General features: G+C 44.7%; 1 protein-coding gene across 7 annotated transcripts in view; it reads left to right on the top strand.

The window, feature by feature from the left end:
* herc2 (HECT and RLD domain containing E3 ubiquitin protein ligase 2) overlaps positions 1 to 20,890 on the top strand; it is a 291,977-nt gene that overhangs the window by 50,237 nt on the left and 220,850 nt on the right. For all 7 annotated transcript variants that reach the window (XM_082956658.1, XM_082956660.1, XM_082956657.1 and 4 more), the window contains exons 15-19: positions 11,292 to 11,543; positions 15,001 to 15,194; positions 17,596 to 17,796; positions 17,946 to 18,174; positions 18,361 to 18,485. In XM_082956658.1, coding sequence (XP_082812784.1) covers positions 11,292 to 11,543; positions 15,001 to 15,194; positions 17,596 to 17,796; positions 17,946 to 18,174; positions 18,361 to 18,485 — 1,001 coding nt within the window. The remainder of the gene's footprint in view (positions 1 to 11,291; positions 11,544 to 15,000; positions 15,195 to 17,595; positions 17,797 to 17,945; positions 18,175 to 18,360; positions 18,486 to 20,890) is intronic.

Here is a 20,890-nt window from a genome sequence, read left to right as displayed (position 1 = left end):
GTCTGACACACTAGGATCAATTACTATGGAATACTGGGGTCTGAGACACTAGGATCAATTACTATGGAATATTGGGGTCTGAGACACTAGGATCAATTACTATGGAATACTGGGGTCTGAGACACACTTGGATCAATTACTATGGAATACTAGGGTCTGAGATACTAGGATCAATTACTATGGAATACTGGGGACTGAGACACTAGGATCAATTACTATGGAATACTGGGGACTGAGACAGACAATTGGATATATTACTATGGAATACTGGGGACTGAGACAGACACTAGGATCAATTACTATGGAATACTGGGGTCTGAGACAGACACTAGGATCAATTACAATGGAATACTGGGGTCTGAGACAGACACTAGGATCAATTACAATGGAATACTGGGGTCTGAGACACTAGGATCAATTACTATGGAATACTGGGGTCTGAGACACTAGGATCAATTACTATGGAATACTGGGGTCTGAGACAGATACTAGGATCAATTACTATGGAATACTGGGGTCTGAGACACTAGGATCAATTACTATGGAATACTGGGGTCTGAGACAGACACTAGGATCAATTACTATGGAATACTGGGGTCTGAGACAGACACTAGGATCAATTACAATGGAATACTGGGGTCTGAGACAGACACTAGGATCAATTACTATGGAATACTGGGGTCTGAGACACTAGGATCAATTACTATGGAATACTGGGGACTGAGACACTAGGATCAATTACTATGGAATACTGGGGTCTGAGACAGACACTAGGATCAATTACTATGGAATACTGGGGTCTGAGACAGACACTAGGATCAATTACTATGGAATACTGGGGTCTGAGACAGACACTAGGATCAATTACTATGGAATACTGGGGTCTGAGACGCTAGGATCAATTACTATGGAATACTGGGGTCTGAGACGCTAGGATCAATTACTATGGAAAACTTGGGACTGAGACGCTAGGATCAATTACTATGGAATACTGGGGACTGAGATGCTAGGATCAATTACTATGGAATACTGGGGACTGAGACAGACACTAGGATCAATTACTATGGAATACTGGGGTCTGAGACAGACACTAGGAACAATTACTATGGAATACTGGGGTCTGAGACAGACAATAGGATCAATTACTAAGGAATACTGGGGTCTGAGACAGACAATAGGATCAATTACTATGGAATACTGGGGTCTGAGACAGACAATAGGATCAATTACTATGGAATACTGGGGTCTGAGACAGACAATAGGATCAATTACTATGGAATACTGGGGACTGAGACACTAGGATCAATTACTATGGAATACTGGGGTCTGAGACAGACACTAGGATCAATTACTATGGAATACTGGGGTCTGAGACAGACACTAGGATCAATTACTATGGAATACTGGGGTCTGAGACACTAGGATCAATTACTATGGAATACTGGGGTCTGAGACACTAGGATCAATTACTATGGAATATTGGGGTCTGAGACACTAGGATCAATTACTATGGAATACTGGGGTCTGAGACACACTTGGATCAATTACTATGGAATACTCGGGTCTGAGATACTTGGATCAATTACTATGGAATACTGGGGACTGAGACACTAGGATCAATTACTATGGAATACTGGGGACTGAGACAGACACTAGGATATATTACTATGGAATACTGGGGACTGAGACAGACACTAGGATCATTTACTATGGAATACTGGGGTCTGAGACAGACACTAGGATCAATTACAATGGAATACTGGGGTCTGAGACAGACACTAGGATCAATTACAATGGAATACTGGGGTCTGAGACAGACACTAGGATCAATTACAATGGAATACTGGGGTCTGAGACACTAGGATCAATTACTATGGAATACTGGGGTCTGAGACACTAGGATCAATTACTATGGAATACTGGGGTCTGAGACAGATACTAGGATCAATTACTATGGAATACTGGGGTCTGAGATACTAGGATCAATTACTATGGGATACTGGGGTCTGAGACACTAGGATCAATTACTATGGAATACTGGGGTCTGAGACACTCGGATCAATTACTATGGAATACTGGGGTCTGAGACACTAGGATCAATTACTATGGAATACTGGGGTCTGAGACACTAGGATCAATTACTATGGAATACTGGGGTCTGAGACAGATACTAGGATCAATTACTATGGAATACTGGGTCTGAGACAGATACTAGGATCAATTACTATGGGAATACTGGGGTCTGAGACACTAGGATCAATTACTATGGAATACTGGGGTCTGAGGCACTAGGATCAATTACTCTGGAATACTGGGGTCTGAGCCACTAGGATCAATTACTATGGAATACTGGGGACTGAGACACTAGGATCAATTACTAGGGAATACTGGGGTCTGAGACAGACACTAGGATCAATTACTATGGAATACTGGGGTCTGAGACAGACACTAGGATCAATTACTATGGAATCCGGGGGTCTGAGACAGACACTAGGATCAATTACTATGGAATACTGGGGTCTGAGACAGACAATAGGATCAATTACTATGGAATACTGGGGTCTGAGACAGACAATAGGATCAATTACTATGGAATACTGGGGTCTGAGACAGACAATAGGATCAATTACTATGGAATACTGGGGTCTGAGACGCTAGGATCAATTACTATGGAATACTTGGGACTGAGACACTAGGATCAATTACTATGGAATACTTGGGACTGAGACACTAGGATTAATTACTATGGAATACTGGGGTCTGAGACAGACACTAGGATCAATTACTATGGAATACTGGGGTCTGAGACAGACACTAGGATCAATTACTATGGAATACTGGGGTCTGAGACAGACACTTGGATCAATTACTATGGAATACTGGGGTCTGAGACACTAGGATCAATTACTATGGGAATACTGGGGACTGAGACACTAGGATCAATTACTATGGAATACTGGGGACTGAGACAGACACTAGGATCAATTACTATGGAATACTGGGGACTGAGACAGACACTAGGATCAATTACTATGGAATACTGGGGTCTGAGACACTAGGATCAATTACTATGGAATACTGGGGTCTGAGACAGACACTAGGATCAATTACTATGGAATACTGGTGTCTGAGACAGACACTAGGATCAATTACAATGGAATACTGGGGTCTGAGTTACTAGGATCAATTACTATGGAATACTGGGGTCTGAGACACTAGGATCAATTACTATGGAATACTGGGGTCTGAGACACTAGGATCAATTACTATGGAATACTGGGGTCTGAGACACTAGGATCAATTACTATGGAATACTGGGGTCTGAGACACTAGGATCAATTACTATGGAATACTGGGGTCTGAGACAGATACTAGGATCAATTACTATCGAATACTGGGTCTGAGACAGATACTAGGATCAATTACTATGGAATACTGGGGTCTGAGACAGACACTAGGATCAATTACTATGGAATACTGGGGTCTGAGACAGACAATAGGATCAATTACTATGGAATACTGGGGTCTGAGACAGACAATAGGATCAATTACTATGGAATACTGGGGTCTGAGACACTAGGATCAATTACTATGGAATACTGGGGACTGAGACACTAGGATCAATTACTATGGAATACTGGGGTCTGAGCCACTAGGATCAATTACTATGGAATACTGGGGTCTGAGTCAGACACTAGGATCAATTACTATGGAATCCTGGGGTCTGAGACAGACACTTGGATCAATTACTATGGAATACTGGGGTCTGAGACAGACACTAGGATCAATTACTATGGAATACTGGGGTCTGAGACAGACACTAGGATCAATTACTATGGGAATACTGGGGACTGAGATACTAGGATCAATTACTATGGAATACTGGGGTCTGAGACACTAGGATCAATTACTATGGGAATACTGGGGACTGAGACACTAGGATCAATTACTATGGAATACTGGGGTCTGAGACACTAGGATCAATTACTATGGGAATACTGGGGTCTGAGACACTAGATTCAATTACTATGGAATATTGGGGTCTGAGACACTAGGATCAATTACTATGGAATACTGGGGACTGAGACACTAGGATCAATTACTATGGAATACTGGGGTCTGAGCCACTAGGATCAATTACTATGGAATACTGGGGTCTGAGACAGACACTAGGATCAATTACTATGGAATACTGGGGACTGAGACAGACACTAGGATCAATTACTATGGAATACTGGGGACTGAGACAGACACTAGGATCAATTACTATGGAATACTGGGGTCTGAGACACTAGGATCAATTACTATGGAATACTGGGGTCTGAGATACTAGGATCAATTACTATGGAATACTGGGGACTGAGATGCTAGGATCAATTACTATGGAATACTGGGGACTGAGACAGACACTAGGATCAATTACTATGGAATACTGGGGTCTGAGACAGATACTAGGATCAATTACTATGGGAATACTGGGGTCTGAGACACTAGGATCAATTACTATGGAATACTGGGGACTGAGACACTAGGATCAATTACTATGGAATACTGGGGTCTGAGACAGACACTAGGATCAATTACTATGGAATACTGGGGTCTGAGACAGACACTAGGATCAATTACTATGGAATACTGGGGTCTGAGACACTAGGATCAATTACTATGGAATACTGGGGTCTGAGACGCTAGGATCAATTACTATGGAATACTGGGGTCTGAGACGCTAGGATCAATTACTATGGAAAACTTGGGACTGAGACGCTAGGATCAATTACTATGGAATACTGGGGACTGAGATGCTAGGATCAATTACTATGGAATACTGGGGACTGAGACAGACACTAGGATCAATTACTATGGAATACTGGGGTCTGAGACAGACACTAGGATCAATTACTATGGAATACTGGGGTCTGAGACAGACACTAGGATCAATTACTAAGGAATACTGGGGTCTGAGACAGACAATAGGATCAATTACTATGGAATACTGGGGTCTGAGACAGACACTAGGATCAATTACTATGGAATACTGGGGTCTGAGACACTAGGATCAATTACTATGGAATACTGGGGTCTGAGACGCTAGGATCAATTACTATGGAATACTGGGGTCTGAGACGCTAGGATCAATTACTATGGAAAACTTGGGACTGAGACGCTAGGATCAATTACTATGGAATACTGGGGACTGAGATGCTAGGATCAATTACTATGGAATACTGGGGACTGAGACAGACACTAGGATCAATTACTATGGAATACTGGGGTCTGAGACAGACACTAGGAACAATTACTATGGAATACTGGGGTCTGAGACAGACAATAGGATCAATTACTAAGGAATACTGGGGTCTGAGACAGACAATAGGATCAATTACTATGGAATACTGGGGTCTGAGACAGACAATAGGATCAATTACTATGGAATACTGGGGTCTGAGACAGACAATAGGATCAATTACTATGGAATACTGGGGTCTGAGACACTAGGATCAATTACTATGGAATATTGGGGTCTGAGACACTAGGATCAATTACTATGGAATACTGGGGTCTGAGACACACTTGGATCAATTACTATGGAATACTAGGGTCTGAGATACTAGGATCAATTACTATGGAATACTGGGGACTGAGACACTAGGATCAATTACTATGGAATACTGGGGACTGAGACAGACAATTGGATATATTACTATGGAATACTGGGGACTGAGACAGACACTAGGATCAATTACTATGGAATACTGGGGTCTGAGACAGACACTAGGATCAATTACAATGGAATACTGGGGTCTGAGACAGACACTAGGATCAATTACTATGGAATACTGGGGTCTGAGACACTAGGATCAATTACTATGGAATACTGGGGTCTGAGACACTAGGATCAATTACTATGGAATACTGGGGTCTGAGACAGATACTAGGATCAATTACTATGGAATACTGGGGTCTGAGACAGACACTAGGATCAATTACTATGGAATACTGGGGTCTGAGACAGACACTAGGATCAATTACAATGGAATACTGGGGTCTGAGATACTAGGATCAATTACTATGGAATACTGGGGTCTGAGACACTAGGATCAATTACTATGGAATACTGGGGACTGAGACACTAGGATCAATTACTATGGAATACTGGGGTCTGAGACAGACACTAGGATCAATTACTATGGAATACTGGGGTCTGAGACAGACACTAGGATCAATTACTATGGAATACTGGGGTCTGAGACGCTAGGATCAATTACTATGGAAAACTTGGGACTGAGACGCTAGGATCAATTACTATGGAATACTGGGGACTGAGATGCTAGGATCAATTACTATGGAATACTGGGGACTGAGACAGACACTAGGATCAATTACTATGGAATACTGGGGTCTGAGACAGACACTAGGAACAATTACTATGGAATACTGGGGTCTGAGACAGACAATAGGATCAATTACTAAGGAATACTGGGGTCTGAGACAGACAATAGGATCAATTACTATGGTATACTGGGGTCTGAGACAGACAATAGGATCAATTACTATGGAATACTGGGGTCTGACACACTAGGATCAATTACTATGGAATACTGGGGTCTGAGACACTAGGATCAATTACTATGGAATATTGGGGTCTGAGACACTAGGATCAATTACTATGGAATACTGGGGTCTGAGACACACTTGGATCAATTACTATGGAATACTAGGGTCTGAGATACTAGGATCAATTACTATGGAATACTGGGGACTGAGACACTAGGATCAATTACTATGGAATACTGGGGACTGAGACAGACAATTGGATATATTACTATGGAATACTGGGGACTGAGACAGACACTAGGATCAATTACTATGGAATACTGGGGTCTGAGACAGACACTAGGATCAATTACAATGGAATACTGGGGTCTGAGACAGACACTAGGATCAATTACAATGGAATACTGGGGTCTGAGACACTAGGATCAATTACTATGGAATACTGGGGTCTGAGACACTAGGATCAATTACTATGGAATACTGGGGTCTGAGACAGATACTAGGATCAATTACTATGGAATACTGGGGTCTGAGACACTAGGATCAATTACTATGGAATACTGGGGTCTGAGACAGACACTAGGATCAATTACTATGGAATACTGGGGTCTGAGACAGACACTAGGATCAATTACAATGGAATACTGGGGTCTGAGACAGACACTAGGATCAATTACTATGGAATACTGGGGTCTGAGACACTAGGATCAATTACTATGGAATACTGGGGACTGAGACACTAGGATCAATTACTATGGAATACTGGGGTCTGAGACAGACACTAGGATCAATTACTATGGAATACTGGGGTCTGAGACAGACACTAGGATCAATTACTATGGAATACTGGGGTCTGAGACAGACACTAGGATCAATTACTATGGAATACTGGGGTCTGAGACGCTAGGATCAATTACTATGGAATACTGGGGTCTGAGACGCTAGGATCAATTACTATGGAAAACTTGGGACTGAGACGCTAGGATCAATTACTATGGAATACTGGGGACTGAGATGCTAGGATCAATTACTATGGAATACTGGGGACTGAGACAGACACTAGGATCAATTACTATGGAATACTGGGGTCTGAGACAGACACTAGGAACAATTACTATGGAATACTGGGGTCTGAGACAGACAATAGGATCAATTACTAAGGAATACTGGGGTCTGAGACAGACAATAGGATCAATTACTATGGAATACTGGGGTCTGAGACAGACAATAGGATCAATTACTATGGAATACTGGGGTCTGAGACAGACAATAGGATCAATTACTATGGAATACTGGGGACTGAGACACTAGGATCAATTACTATGGAATACTGGGGTCTGAGACAGACACTAGGATCAATTACTATGGAATACTGGGGTCTGAGACAGACACTAGGATCAATTACTATGGAATACTGGGGTCTGAGACACTAGGATCAATTACTATGGAATACTGGGGTCTGAGACACTAGGATCAATTACTATGGAATATTGGGGTCTGAGACACTAGGATCAATTACTATGGAATACTGGGGTCTGAGACACACTTGGATCAATTACTATGGAATACTCGGGTCTGAGATACTTGGATCAATTACTATGGAATACTGGGGACTGAGACACTAGGATCAATTACTATGGAATACTGGGGACTGAGACAGACACTAGGATATATTACTATGGAATACTGGGGACTGAGACAGACACTAGGATCATTTACTATGGAATACTGGGGTCTGAGACAGACACTAGGATCAATTACAATGGAATACTGGGGTCTGAGACAGACACTAGGATCAATTACAATGGAATACTGGGGTCTGAGACAGACACTAGGATCAATTACAATGGAATACTGGGGTCTGAGACACTAGGATCAATTACTATGGAATACTGGGGTCTGAGACACTAGGATCAATTACTATGGAATACTGGGGTCTGAGACAGATACTAGGATCAATTACTATGGAATACTGGGGTCTGAGATACTAGGATCAATTACTATGGGATACTGGGGTCTGAGACACTAGGATCAATTACTATGGAATACTGGGGTCTGAGACACTCGGATCAATTACTATGGAATACTGGGGTCTGAGACACTAGGATCAATTACTATGGAATACTGGGGTCTGAGACACTAGGATCAATTACTATGGAATACTGGGGTCTGAGACAGATACTAGGATCAATTACTATGGAATACTGGGTCTGAGACAGATACTAGGATCAATTACTATGGGAATACTGGGGTCTGAGACACTAGGATCAATTACTATGGAATACTGGGGTCTGAGGCACTAGGATCAATTACTCTGGAATACTGGGGTCTGAGCCACTAGGATCAATTACTATGGAATACTGGGGACTGAGACACTAGGATCAATTACTAGGGAATACTGGGGTCTGAGACAGACACTAGGATCAATTACTATGGAATACTGGGGTCTGAGACAGACACTAGGATCAATTACTATGGAATCCGGGGGTCTGAGACAGACACTAGGATCAATTACTATGGAATACTGGGGTCTGAGACAGACAATAGGATCAATTACTATGGAATACTGGGGTCTGAGACAGACAATAGGATCAATTACTATGGAATACTGGGGTCTGAGACAGACAATAGGATCAATTACTATGGAATACTGGGGTCTGAGACGCTAGGATCAATTACTATGGAATACTTGGGACTGAGACACTAGGATCAATTACTATGGAATACTTGGGACTGAGACACTAGGATTAATTACTATGGAATACTGGGGTCTGAGACAGACACTAGGATCAATTACTATGGAATACTGGGGTCTGAGACAGACACTAGGATCAATTACTATGGAATACTGGGGTCTGAGACAGACACTTGGATCAATTACTATGGAATACTGGGGTCTGAGACACTAGGATCAATTACTATGGGAATACTGGGGACTGAGATACTAGGATCAATTACTATGGAATACTGGGGTCTGAGACACTAGGATCAATTACTATGGGAATACTGGGGACTGAGACACTAGGATCAATTACTATGGAATACTGGGGACTGAGACAGACACTAGGATCAATTACTATGGAATACTGGGGACTGAGACAGACACTAGGATCAATTACTATGGAATACTGGGGTCTGAGACACTAGGATCAATTACTATGGAATACTGGGGTCTGAGACAGACACTAGGATCAATTACTATGGAATACTGGGGTCTGAGACAGACACTAGGATCAATTACTATGGAATACTGGTGTCTGAGACAGACACTAGGATCAATTACAATGGAATACTGGGGTCTGAGTTACTAGGATCAATTACTATGGAATACTGGGGTCTGAGACACTAGGATCAATTACTATGGAATACTGGGGTCTGAGACACTAGGATCAATTACTATGGAATACTGGGGTCTGAGACACTAGGATCAATTACTATGGAATACTGGGGTCTGAGACACTAGGATCAATTACTATGGAATACTGGGGTCTGAGACAGATACTAGGATCAATTACTATCGAATACTGGGTCTGAGACAGATACTAGGATCAATTACTATGGAATACTGGGGTCTGAGACAGACACTAGGATCAATTACTATGGAATACTGGGGTCTGAGACAGACAATAGGATCAATTACTATGGAATACTGGGGTCTGAGACAGACAATAGGATCAATTACTATGGAATACTGGGGTCTGAGACACTAGGATCAATTACTATGGAATACTGGGGACTGAGACACTAGGATCAATTACTATGGAATACTGGGGTCTGAGCCACTAGGATCAATTACTATGGAATACTGGGGTCTGAGTCAGACACTAGGATCAATTACTATGGAATCCTGGGGTCTGAGACAGACACTTGGATCAATTACTATGGAATACTGGGGTCTGAGACAGACACTAGGATCAATTACTATGGAATACTGGGGTCTGAGACAGACACTAGGATCAATTACTATGGGAATACTGGGGACTGAGATACTAGGATCAATTACTATGGAATACTGGGGTCTGAGACACTAGGATCAATTACTATGGGAATACTGGGGACTGAGACACTAGGATCAATTACTATGGAATACTGGGGTCTGAGACACTAGGATCAATTACTATGGGAATACTGGGGTCTGAGACACTAGATTCAATTACTATGGAATATTGGGGTCTGAGACACTAGGATCAATTACTATGGAATACTGGGGACTGAGACACTAGGATCAATTACTATGGAATACTGGGGTCTGAGCCACTAGGATCAATTACTATGGAATACTGGGGTCTGAGACAGACACTAGGATCAATTACTATGGAATACTGGGGACTGAGACAGACACTAGGATCAATTACTATGGAATACTGGGGACTGAGACAGACACTAGGATCAATTACTATGGAATACTGGGGTCTGAGACACTAGGATCAATTACTATGGAATACTGGGGTCTGAGATACTAGGATCAATTACTATGGAATACTGGGGACTGAGACACAAGGATCAATTACTTTGGAATACTTACTGGGCCTTATCCTTCGCTGTCATATATGTTAATTCATGTGACACACTTTTTGATTGAAAGTTGTAAGACAGAGTATTTGACCTGTAGTAGAAAGTAATTTCCCTGTAGTAGACGAGTATTTCCTCTTCAATTTGAAGGTGTCACACCTTTTCCATATTTTTACCCCATTGTAATGTTAGCTCCTTTACCACCCTTCTTTCTCTCCCTTCAGGCCAGGTGTGGTCGTGGGGGGATGGGGACTATGGGAAACTGGGTCGTGGAGGCAGCGACGGCTGTAAGACCCCAAAGCTGGTGGAGAAGCTTCAGGACCTGGATATAGTGAAAGTGTGCTGTGGAAGTCAGTTCTCTGTAGCACAGACCAAGGATGGACAGGTGTACACCTGGGGGAAGGGTGACAACCAGCGCCTCGGACACGGCACCGAGGAACACGTACGCTACCCCAAGCTGCTCGACAGTCTACAAGGTTAGTAGCTTTTCCGAATGGTGAAGAACATCGAGCCGCTCGGGTGCACCCTTACCTGCCGATCTATAAATTACGTTTCCGTAGTCTAGCATGGGTAGGATGGTCATCTGAATCAGGGTTAGTTTGGCAGCTGGGGTGAAAGAGGAACCATTACGATAGAGGAAACCAAGTCTAGATTTAACTTTAGCCTTTAGCTTTGATATGTGCTGAGAGAAGGACAGTGTACCGTCTAGCCTTACTCCCAAGTACCTGTATGAGGTGACTACCTCAAGCTCTAAACCCTCAGAGGTAGTAACCACACCTGTGGGGAGAGGGGCATTCTTCTTACCAAACCACATGACCTTTGTTTTGGAGGTGTTCAGAACAAGGTTAAGAGTAGAGAAAGCTTGTTAGACACTAAGAAAGCTTTGTTGTAGAGCGTTTAACACAAAATCCGGGGAGGGGCCAGCTGAGTATAAGACTGTATCATCTGCATATGAATGGATGAGAGAGTTTCCTACTGCCTGCGCTATGTTGTTGATGTAAATTGAGAAGAGCGTGGGGCCTTGGATCGAGCCTTGGGGTACTCCCTTGATGACAGGCAAGGTATCCTTCAGAAATTAATTAAACTAAATATAGAATAACAAGCATGGGTTGTTAATATGACAAGGATTGTGTCTTTGGCTGCTGGACAACAAAAGAAAGTATATGGCATTGAAATATTGGTTTCATATGAGGAAGTGTTTTTATAAAATAATCCCCTTAAGATTCCTATGGTTGGAACATGGTAAGACATGCCTTTATAAAAAAACTTCCAGGAATTTAAAGAATTACGTTTATGGTTAAATATTTTCAAAATGTGGACTGCCTCAGCTCAAGGTTGCAAGGTGGGGGATGTTGCAGTGTGCAACAGACACCGGCCTTTGTCTGTCTGTCAGAACAACAGACACTGGTCTTTGTCTGTCTGTCAGAACAACAGACACTGGTCTTTGTCTGTCTGTCAGAACAACAGACACTGGTCTTTGTCTGTCTGCCTGTCTGTCAGAACAACAGACACTGGTGTTTGTCTGTCTGCCTGTCTGTCAGAACAACAGACACTGGTGTTTGTCTGTCTGCCTGTCTGTCAGAACAACAGACACTGGTCTTTGTCTGTCTGTCTGTCTGTCTGTCTGTCTGTCTGTCTGTCAGAACAACAGACACTGGTCTTTGTCTGTCTGTCTGTCTGTCTGTCTGTCTGTCTGTCTGTCTGTCTGTCTGTCTGTCTGTCTGTCTGTCTGTCAGAACAACAGACACTGGTCTTTGTCTGTCTGTCTGTCTCTGTCTGTCTGTCAGAACAACAGACACTGGTCTTTGTCTGTCTGTCAGAACAACAGACACTGGTCTTTGTCTGTCTGTCTGTCTGTCAGAACAACAGACACTGGTCTTTGTCTGTCTGTCAGAACAACAGACACTGGTCTTTGTCTGTCTGTCTGTCTCTGTCTGTCTGTCAGAACAACAGACACTGGTCTTTGTCTGTCTGTCTGAACAACAGACACTGGCCTTTGACATGACAGGCTGTAGTTAATACCATAGTCTACCACCTACACTTTGACATGTAGACTAGTTCTTTATGTACATTGGAATATACTTAGGTTTTTCTATATAGAATAAGCTAGTGTTTTTCTGGATTTCTGTAAAAACCTGGGAACCTCCATCCCGCTGTCCCATTTTAAAGGAATTGTGTTGATATAGAGGGACTCTAATTATCCCTTTCTCTTTGTCCTTTACCTCTAGGGAAGAAAGTGGTGGACATGGCTGTTATCCCCGTCTCTTTGTCCTTTACCTCTAGGGAAGAAAGTGGTGGACATGGCTGTTATCCCCGTCTCTTTGTCCTTTACCTCTAGGGAAGAAAGTGGTGGACATGGCTGTTATCCCCGTCTCTTTGTCCTTTACCTCTAGGGAAGAAAGTGGTGGACATGGCTGTTATCCCCGTCTCTTTGTCCTTTACCTCTAGGGAAGAAAGTGGTGGACATCGCTGTTATCCCCGTCTCTTTGTCCTTTACCTCTAGGGAAGAAAGTGGTGGACATGGCTGTTATCCCCGTCTCTTTGTCCTTTACCTCTAGGGAAGAAAGTGGTGGACATGGCTGTTATCCCCGTCTCTTTGTCCTTTACCTCTAGGGAAGAAAGTGGTGGACATGGCTGTTATCCCCGTCTCTTTGTCCTTTACCTCTAGGGAAGAAAGTGGTGGACATGGCTGTTATCCCCGTCTCTTTGTCCTTTACCTCTAGGGAAGAAAGTGGTGGACATCGCTGTTATCCCCGTCTCTTTGTCCTTTACCTCTAGGGAAGAAAGTGGTGGACATGGCTGTTATCCCCGTCTCTTTGTCCTTTACCTCTAGGGAAGAAAGTGGTGGACATCGCTGTTATCCCCGTCTCTTTGTCCTTTACCTCTAGGGAAGAAAGTGGTGGACATGGCTGTTATCCCCGTCTCTTTGTCCTTTACCTCTAGGGAAGAAAGTGGTGGACATGGCTGTTATCCCCGTCTCTTTGTCCTTTACCTCTAGGGAAGAAAGTGGTGGACATCGCTGTTATCCCCGTCTCTTTGTCCTTTACCTCTAGGGAAGAAAGTGGTGGACATGGCTGTTATCCCCGTCTCTTTGTCCTTTACCTCTAGGGAAGAAAGTGGTGGACATCGCTGTTATCCCCGTCTCTTTGTCCTTTACCTCTAGGGAAGAAAGTGGTGGACATGGCTGTTATCCCCGTCTCTTTGTCCTTTACCTCTAGGGAAGAAAGTGGTGGACATCGCTGTTATCCCCGTCTCTTTGTCCTTTACCTCTAGGGAAGAAAGTGGTGGACATGGCTGTTATCCCCGTCTCTTTGTCCTTTACCTCTAGGGAAGAAAGTGGTGGACATGGCTGTTATCCCCGTCTCTTTGTCCTTTACCTCTAGGGAAGAAAGTGGTGGACATCGCTGTTATCCCCGTCTCTTTGTCCTTTACCTCTAGGGAAGAAAGTGGTGGACATGGCTGTTATCCCCGTCTCTTTGTCCTTTACCTCTAGGGAAGAAAGTGGTGGACATGGCTGTTATCCCCGTCTCTTTGTCCTTTACCTCTAGGGAAGAAAGTGGTGGACATGGCTGTTATCCCCGTCTCTTTGTCCTTTACCTCTAGGGAAGAAAGTGGTGGACATCGCTGTTATCCCCGTCTCTTTGTCCTTTACCTCTAGGGAAGAAAGTGGTGGACATCGCTGTTATCCCCGTCTCTTTGTCCTTTACCTCTAGGGAAGAAAGTGGTGGACATGGCTGTTATCCCCGTCTCTTTGTCCTTTACCTCTAGGGAAGAAAGTGGTGGACATCGCTGTTATCCCCGTCTCTTTGTCCTTTACCTCTAGGGAAGAAAGTGGTGGACATGGCTGTTATCCCCGTCTCTTTGTCCTTTACCTCTAGGGAAGAAAGTGGTGGACATCGCTGTTATCCCTGTCTCTTTGTCCTTTACCTCTAGGGAAGAAAGTGGTGGACATCGCGGTCGGTTCCACTCATTGTCTGGCTCTGACTGATGAAGGAGAGGTCCACAGCTGGGGCAGCAACGACAAGCTGCAGCACTTTGATACGCTATTCTCCAACAAGAAGCAGCCCAAGGCTCTGCCGGGCCTCAACTCCAAACACATAGTGGGCATCTCCTGTGGGCCAGGACAGGTGAGAGAGTTCACATGTCTTTCACCAGCAGAATAATGTAAGGTTTTATGTATAAGGCATATAGAAACTTCAAAGGATAACTTTTGCTGTTAAGCTGGGATGGACAACTTTGATGGGGGATGGGGGCCACGCGTTGATGGGGGGCGGGGCCACGCGTTGATGGGGGGCGGGGCCACGCGTTGATGGGGGGCGGGGCCACGCGTTGATGGGGGGCGGGGCCAGGCGTTGATGGGGGGCGGGGCCAGGCATTGATGGGGGGCGGGGCCAGGCGTTGATGGGGGGCGGGGCCAGGCGTTGATGGGGGGCGGGGCCAGGCGTTGATGGGGGGCGGGGCCAGGCGTTGATGGGGGACGGGGGCCACGCGTTGATGGGGGACGGGGCCACGCGTTGATGGGGGACCGGGGACACGCGTTGATGGGGGACCGGGGCCACGCGTTGATGGGGGACGGGGGCCACGCGTTGATGGGGGACGGGGGCCACGCGTTGATGGGGGACGGGGGCCACGCGTTGATGGGGGGCGGGGGACACGCGTTGATGGGGGACGGGGGACATGCGGGGATGGGGGACGGGGCCACGCGGGGATGGGGGGCGGGGCCACGCGGGGATGGGGGGCGGGGCCATAATGACATTCTTTTCATCCCTGCTGTGAAATCTAATCAAAGCTGATTTCTGCAACAATTTAGCTGATTAAGATGAAAACAAACATTTCTTTGAACTCCTTTTGGGAACCTTAACATTTCAACATTATGTCTGAAACGGTTCTTAGGTTTGGAAATAGCAAAACTGCACAGGAACTCACCTTTCAGATCGCAAAGAAAACGTGTAAACTGCACAATATATTTGAGTTTATATTTGTTGTATTATTTGTTCTGTTTTCTCTGGTGGATTAAATAGAAATTGCAACCAACTTTCTAGGACTTGTTTTAAAAATAGTGATATTTGGGAGATTAATTTCCTTTTCAAATACCTGAAAGTGAGAGGTTGTAATCTGAATAAAGGGAAAAAGGACTTTCTTGAACATGGGGTGAGACATTTTTACTAATTTACTAGAGAACCATTTCGTATTTAAGTATAACTTTTGTATGATTGAAGCCTTTTAGTGAGAGGTCTAATGCTTTAATATTTAATTATTTCTGCCCTCCGAATTCATATTCATTATATAAATAGGCCCTTTTTTAATTTTGTCTGGCTTGTTATTCCAAATAAAATGGAATCTTTTTTTCTCATATAATTTAAACAGGTTGCTAGTTGCAGGCAAGGCCATAAGTAAACTGGGATATGACTAAAGAGTTAATCAGGGTAAACTGGGATATGACTAAAGAGTTAATCAGGGTAAACTGGGATATGACTAAAGAGTTAATCAGGGTAAACTGGGATATGACTAAAGAGTTAATGAGGGGGATTATTCCACAAATAGACAGGTATTTTCCGGTAGCAAGATCTTATACATTTTTGACAACTTTCTATTAATATGTATTTGTAGTTAGATACTCTTTATTCATATCCCCAAATAAATAAATTATGTACACATCCCCATCAGACCATTTTATTGGTAAACTGCACGGTAATGTAAAAGTTGTATTTTAAGTGATATATAGTATAGTACATTTTATCATAATTTGGTTGTAATCCAGAGAATACGTTTCTAGATCCTCTGAGGCTGTGGAGGGATCTAAGTTGTGGTTTTAAAACAAAACGTCATGACCTTGTTTATTTTTATTTAATATACCCACATCAGATACAGACAGCATGAGTATAGGCTAACATCAACACACATAATAAAATACAACTTTTGTTGAGAGAACAGAAGTATGAATTGGCAGAAGTAGGGTATGGGTGATTTAAAAACAACATTCAGTCCTGGCGTGTTGGGATGGAGGTCGCGGTCCTGGCGTGTTGGGATGGAGGACGCGGTCCTGGCGTGTTGGGATGGAGGTCGCGGTCCTGGCGTGTTGGGGTGGAGGTCGCGGTCCTGGCGTGTTGGGGTGGAGGTCGCGGTCCTCACGTCCTCCTGGTCTGTGGGACAGCGCGTGGTCGTCCTCCTGGTCTGTGGGACAGCGCGTGGTCGTCCTCCTGGTCTGTGGGACAGCGCGCGTGGTCCTCCTGGTCTGTGGGACAGCGCGCGTGGTCCTCCTGGTCTGTGGGACAGCGCGCGTGGTCCTCCTGGTCTGTGGGACAGCGCGCGTGGTCGTCCTCCTGGTCTGTGGGACAGCGCGCGTAGTCCTCCTGGTCTGTGGGACAGCGCGCGTGGTCCTCCTCCTGGTCTGTGGGACAGCGCGCGTGGTCCTCCTGGTCTGTGGGACAGTGCGCGTAGTCCTCCTGGTCTGTGGGACAGCGCGCGTGGTCCTCCTGGTCTGTGCCGCTGACCCCTGTCTGTTTTCTGCTGGTCTTGTGTCTGTAGAGCTTTGCGTGGTCGTCCTGTTCAGAGTGGTCTGTGGGACAGCGCGTGCCTTTCGTAGTGGACGTGTGCCCTGTGACCTTTGAGCAGCTGGATCTGCTCTTGCGGCAGGTGAGCGAGGGCATGGACGGCTCTTCTGATTGGCCCCCGCCTCAGGAGAAAGAGTGCATGTTGGTTGCTTCCCTCAACCTACTCAGGCTACAGGTAAGGAGGCTCTTCTAAAACACTACGATATGAGATTGATGTTTTTATAGATTGTCCTGGATGACTTGATGTGTCTGATTTTATGAAAATAGTCGTACGGAAAGTGTTTCAAATGGTTTTCTACAAACTTGAATGTGTCTTGTCTGTAGCTCCATGCAGCCATCAGTAACCAGATGGACCCTGAGGAGTTGGGTTTGGGTCTGGGCAGCGGGCTGCTCAACAACCTGAAGCAGACCGTGGTAACGCTAGCCTCCAACGCTGGAGTCCTCAACACCGTCCAGTCAGCTGCCCAGGCCGTGCTACAGAGCGGTTGGTCAGTGCTGCTCCCTACCGCAGAGGAGAGGGCCAGGGCGTTGTCCTCACTACTACCCAATACAGGTCCGTTCGCCTCTTAGCAGACGCTATTATCTAAAGCGTGTGTATGATCCATGAGGGAATTAAAACCCCAAAACCTTTGAACTGTCTCGTGGGTTAAGCAGAAAACAATTGTTGTTGTAGTGAAGAGTTCAGGTGTGTGTTTTTTTTTGAGTTGCTCAGTGGTTTCCGTCTCCGTCTGTCCCTCAGCATCTGGTAACGAGATGAGCGTCAGTCCTGGACGTCGCTTCATGATCGACCTGCTGGTCAGCAGTCTGATGGCCGACGGAGGGCTGGAGTCTGCTCTCAACGCTGCCATCACAGCGGAGTTACAGGTTGGTCGCAGAGTAGAGTCCCAAATGGATCCCTATTCCCTATTTAGTGCCTTACTTTTCACCACGGCCCCTAGGGCTCTGGTCAAACGTAGTGTACTATATAGGGAATAGGGCTCTGGTCTATAGTAGTGCACTATATAGGGAATAGGGCTCTGGTCTAAAGTAGTGTACTATATAGGGAATAGGGCTCTGGTCTATAGTAGTGTACTATATAGGGAATAGGGCTCTGGTCTATAGTAGTGCACTATATAGGGAATAGGGCTCTGGTCTATAGTAGTGTACTATATAGGGAATAGGGCTCTGGTCTAAAGTAGTGTACTATATAGGGAATAGGGCTCTGGTCTATAGTAGTGCACTATATAGTGCACTATATAGGGAATAGGGCTCTGGTCTATAGTAGTGCCAATTTGTAAGTCGCTCTGGATAAGAGCGTCTGCTAAATGACTAAAATGTAAATGTAAATATAGTGCACTATATAGGGAATAGGGCTCTGGTCTATAATAGTGCCACTATATAGGGAATAGGGCTCTGGTCTACAGTAGTGCACTATGTAGGGAATAGGGCTCTGGTCTAAAGTAGTGCACTATATAGGGAATAGGGCTCTGGTCTATAGTAGTGCACTATATAGGGAATAGGGCTCTGGTCTAAAGTAGTGCACTATATAGGGAATAGGGCTCTGGTCTAAAGTAGTGCACTATATAGGGAATAGGGCTCTGGTTTATAGTAGTACCACTATATAGGGAATAGGGCTCTGGTCTATAGTAGTGCACTATATAGGGAATAGGGCTCTGGTCTAAAGTAGTGCACTATATAGGGAATAGGGCTCTGGTCTAAAGTAGTGCACTATATAGGGAATAGGGCTCTGGTCTATAGTAGTGCACTATATAGGGAATAGGGCTCTGGTCTAAAGTAGTGCACTATATAGGGAATAGGGCTCTGGTCTATAGTGGTGCACTATATAGGGAATAGGGCTCTGGTCTATAGTAGTGCACTATATAGGGAATAGGGAGCCATTTTAATGCTCTGAACACAGCCTGGGATCCAGGACGGTGTGTTTAATGCTCTGAACACAGCCTGGGATCCAGGACGGTGTGTTTAATGCTCTGAACACAGCCTGGGATCCAGGACGGTGTGTTTAATGCTCTGAACACAGCCTGGGATCCAGGACGGTGTGTTTAATGCTCTGAACACAGCCTGGGATCCAGGACGGTGTGTTTAATGCTCTGAACACAGCCTGGGATCCAGGACGGTGTGTTTAATGCTCTGAACACAGCCGTCACGGCTGGGATCCAGGACGGTGTGTTTAATGCTCTGAACACAGCCTGGGATCCAGGACGGTGTGTTTAATGCTCTGAACACAGCCGTCACGGCTGGGATCCAGGACGGTGTGTTTAATGCTCTGAACACAGCCTGGGATCCAGGACGGTGTGTTTAATGCTCTGAACACAGCCTGGGATCCAGGACGGTGTGTTTAATGCTCTGAACACAGCCTGGGATCCAGGACGGTGTGTTTAATGCTCTGAACACAGCCTGGGTCCAGGACGGTGTGTTTAATGCTCTGAACACAGCCGTCACGGCTGGGATCCAGGACGGTGTGTTTAATGCTCTGAACACAGCCTGGGTCCAGGACGATGTGTTTAATGCTCTGAACACAGCCTGGGTCCAGGACGGTGTGTTTAATGCTCTAAACACAGCCTGGGTCCAGGACGGTGTGTTTAATGCTCTGAACACAGCCTGGGTCCAGGACGGTGTATTTAATGCTCTGAACACAGCCTGGGTCCAGGACGGTGTATTTAATGCTCTGAACACAGCCTGGGTCCAGGACGGTGTATTTAATGCTCTGAACACAGCCTGGGATCCAGGACCATGTGTTTATAGCGCTACCACTCGCCCGTCTCCCAGTCTCTCAGACCATCATTTGTTCATACTTGGAGTCGTCATTGTTTGGCCGACAGACGTGATCGTCTATAGTCAGAAGAAATCCGTCGTTGATGTTTAGTGCTATGTTACTGCATACCAAGAGTTTTGCCATTCTGTAGATTGCCATGTTTTGGAATATTTAAATTGTGTACAGGCTCCTCCTCGTTCTTTGTGGACCTTCCAGATAATTGTATCTGGGGGGTACAGAGATGAGGTAGTCATTAAAAAAATCTTGTTTAACACCATTATTGAACACTGAATGAGTCCATGAAACGTGTTATGTGACTGGTTAAAGCACATTTTCACTACTGAACTTATTTAGGTCATAACAAAGGAGTTGTATACTTATTGACTCAAAGACATTTCAGCTTTACATTTTTTATTAATTTGTAAAAATGTCTAAACATAATTCCACTTTGACGTTATGGGGTATTGTGTGTAGGCCAGTGACACAAAATCTAAATGTAATAAAGGGACGTTTTCTT

This window comes from Salmo salar, chromosome 10 (genome assembly GCF_965601325.2).
Source record: "Salmo salar chromosome 10, fSalSal1, whole genome shotgun sequence".
Taxonomy (NCBI): Eukaryota; Metazoa; Chordata; class Actinopteri; order Salmoniformes; family Salmonidae; genus Salmo; species Salmo salar.
Note: the sequence above shows the minus strand (reverse complement) of the source record. Positions and strands in the feature narration are given on the sequence as shown.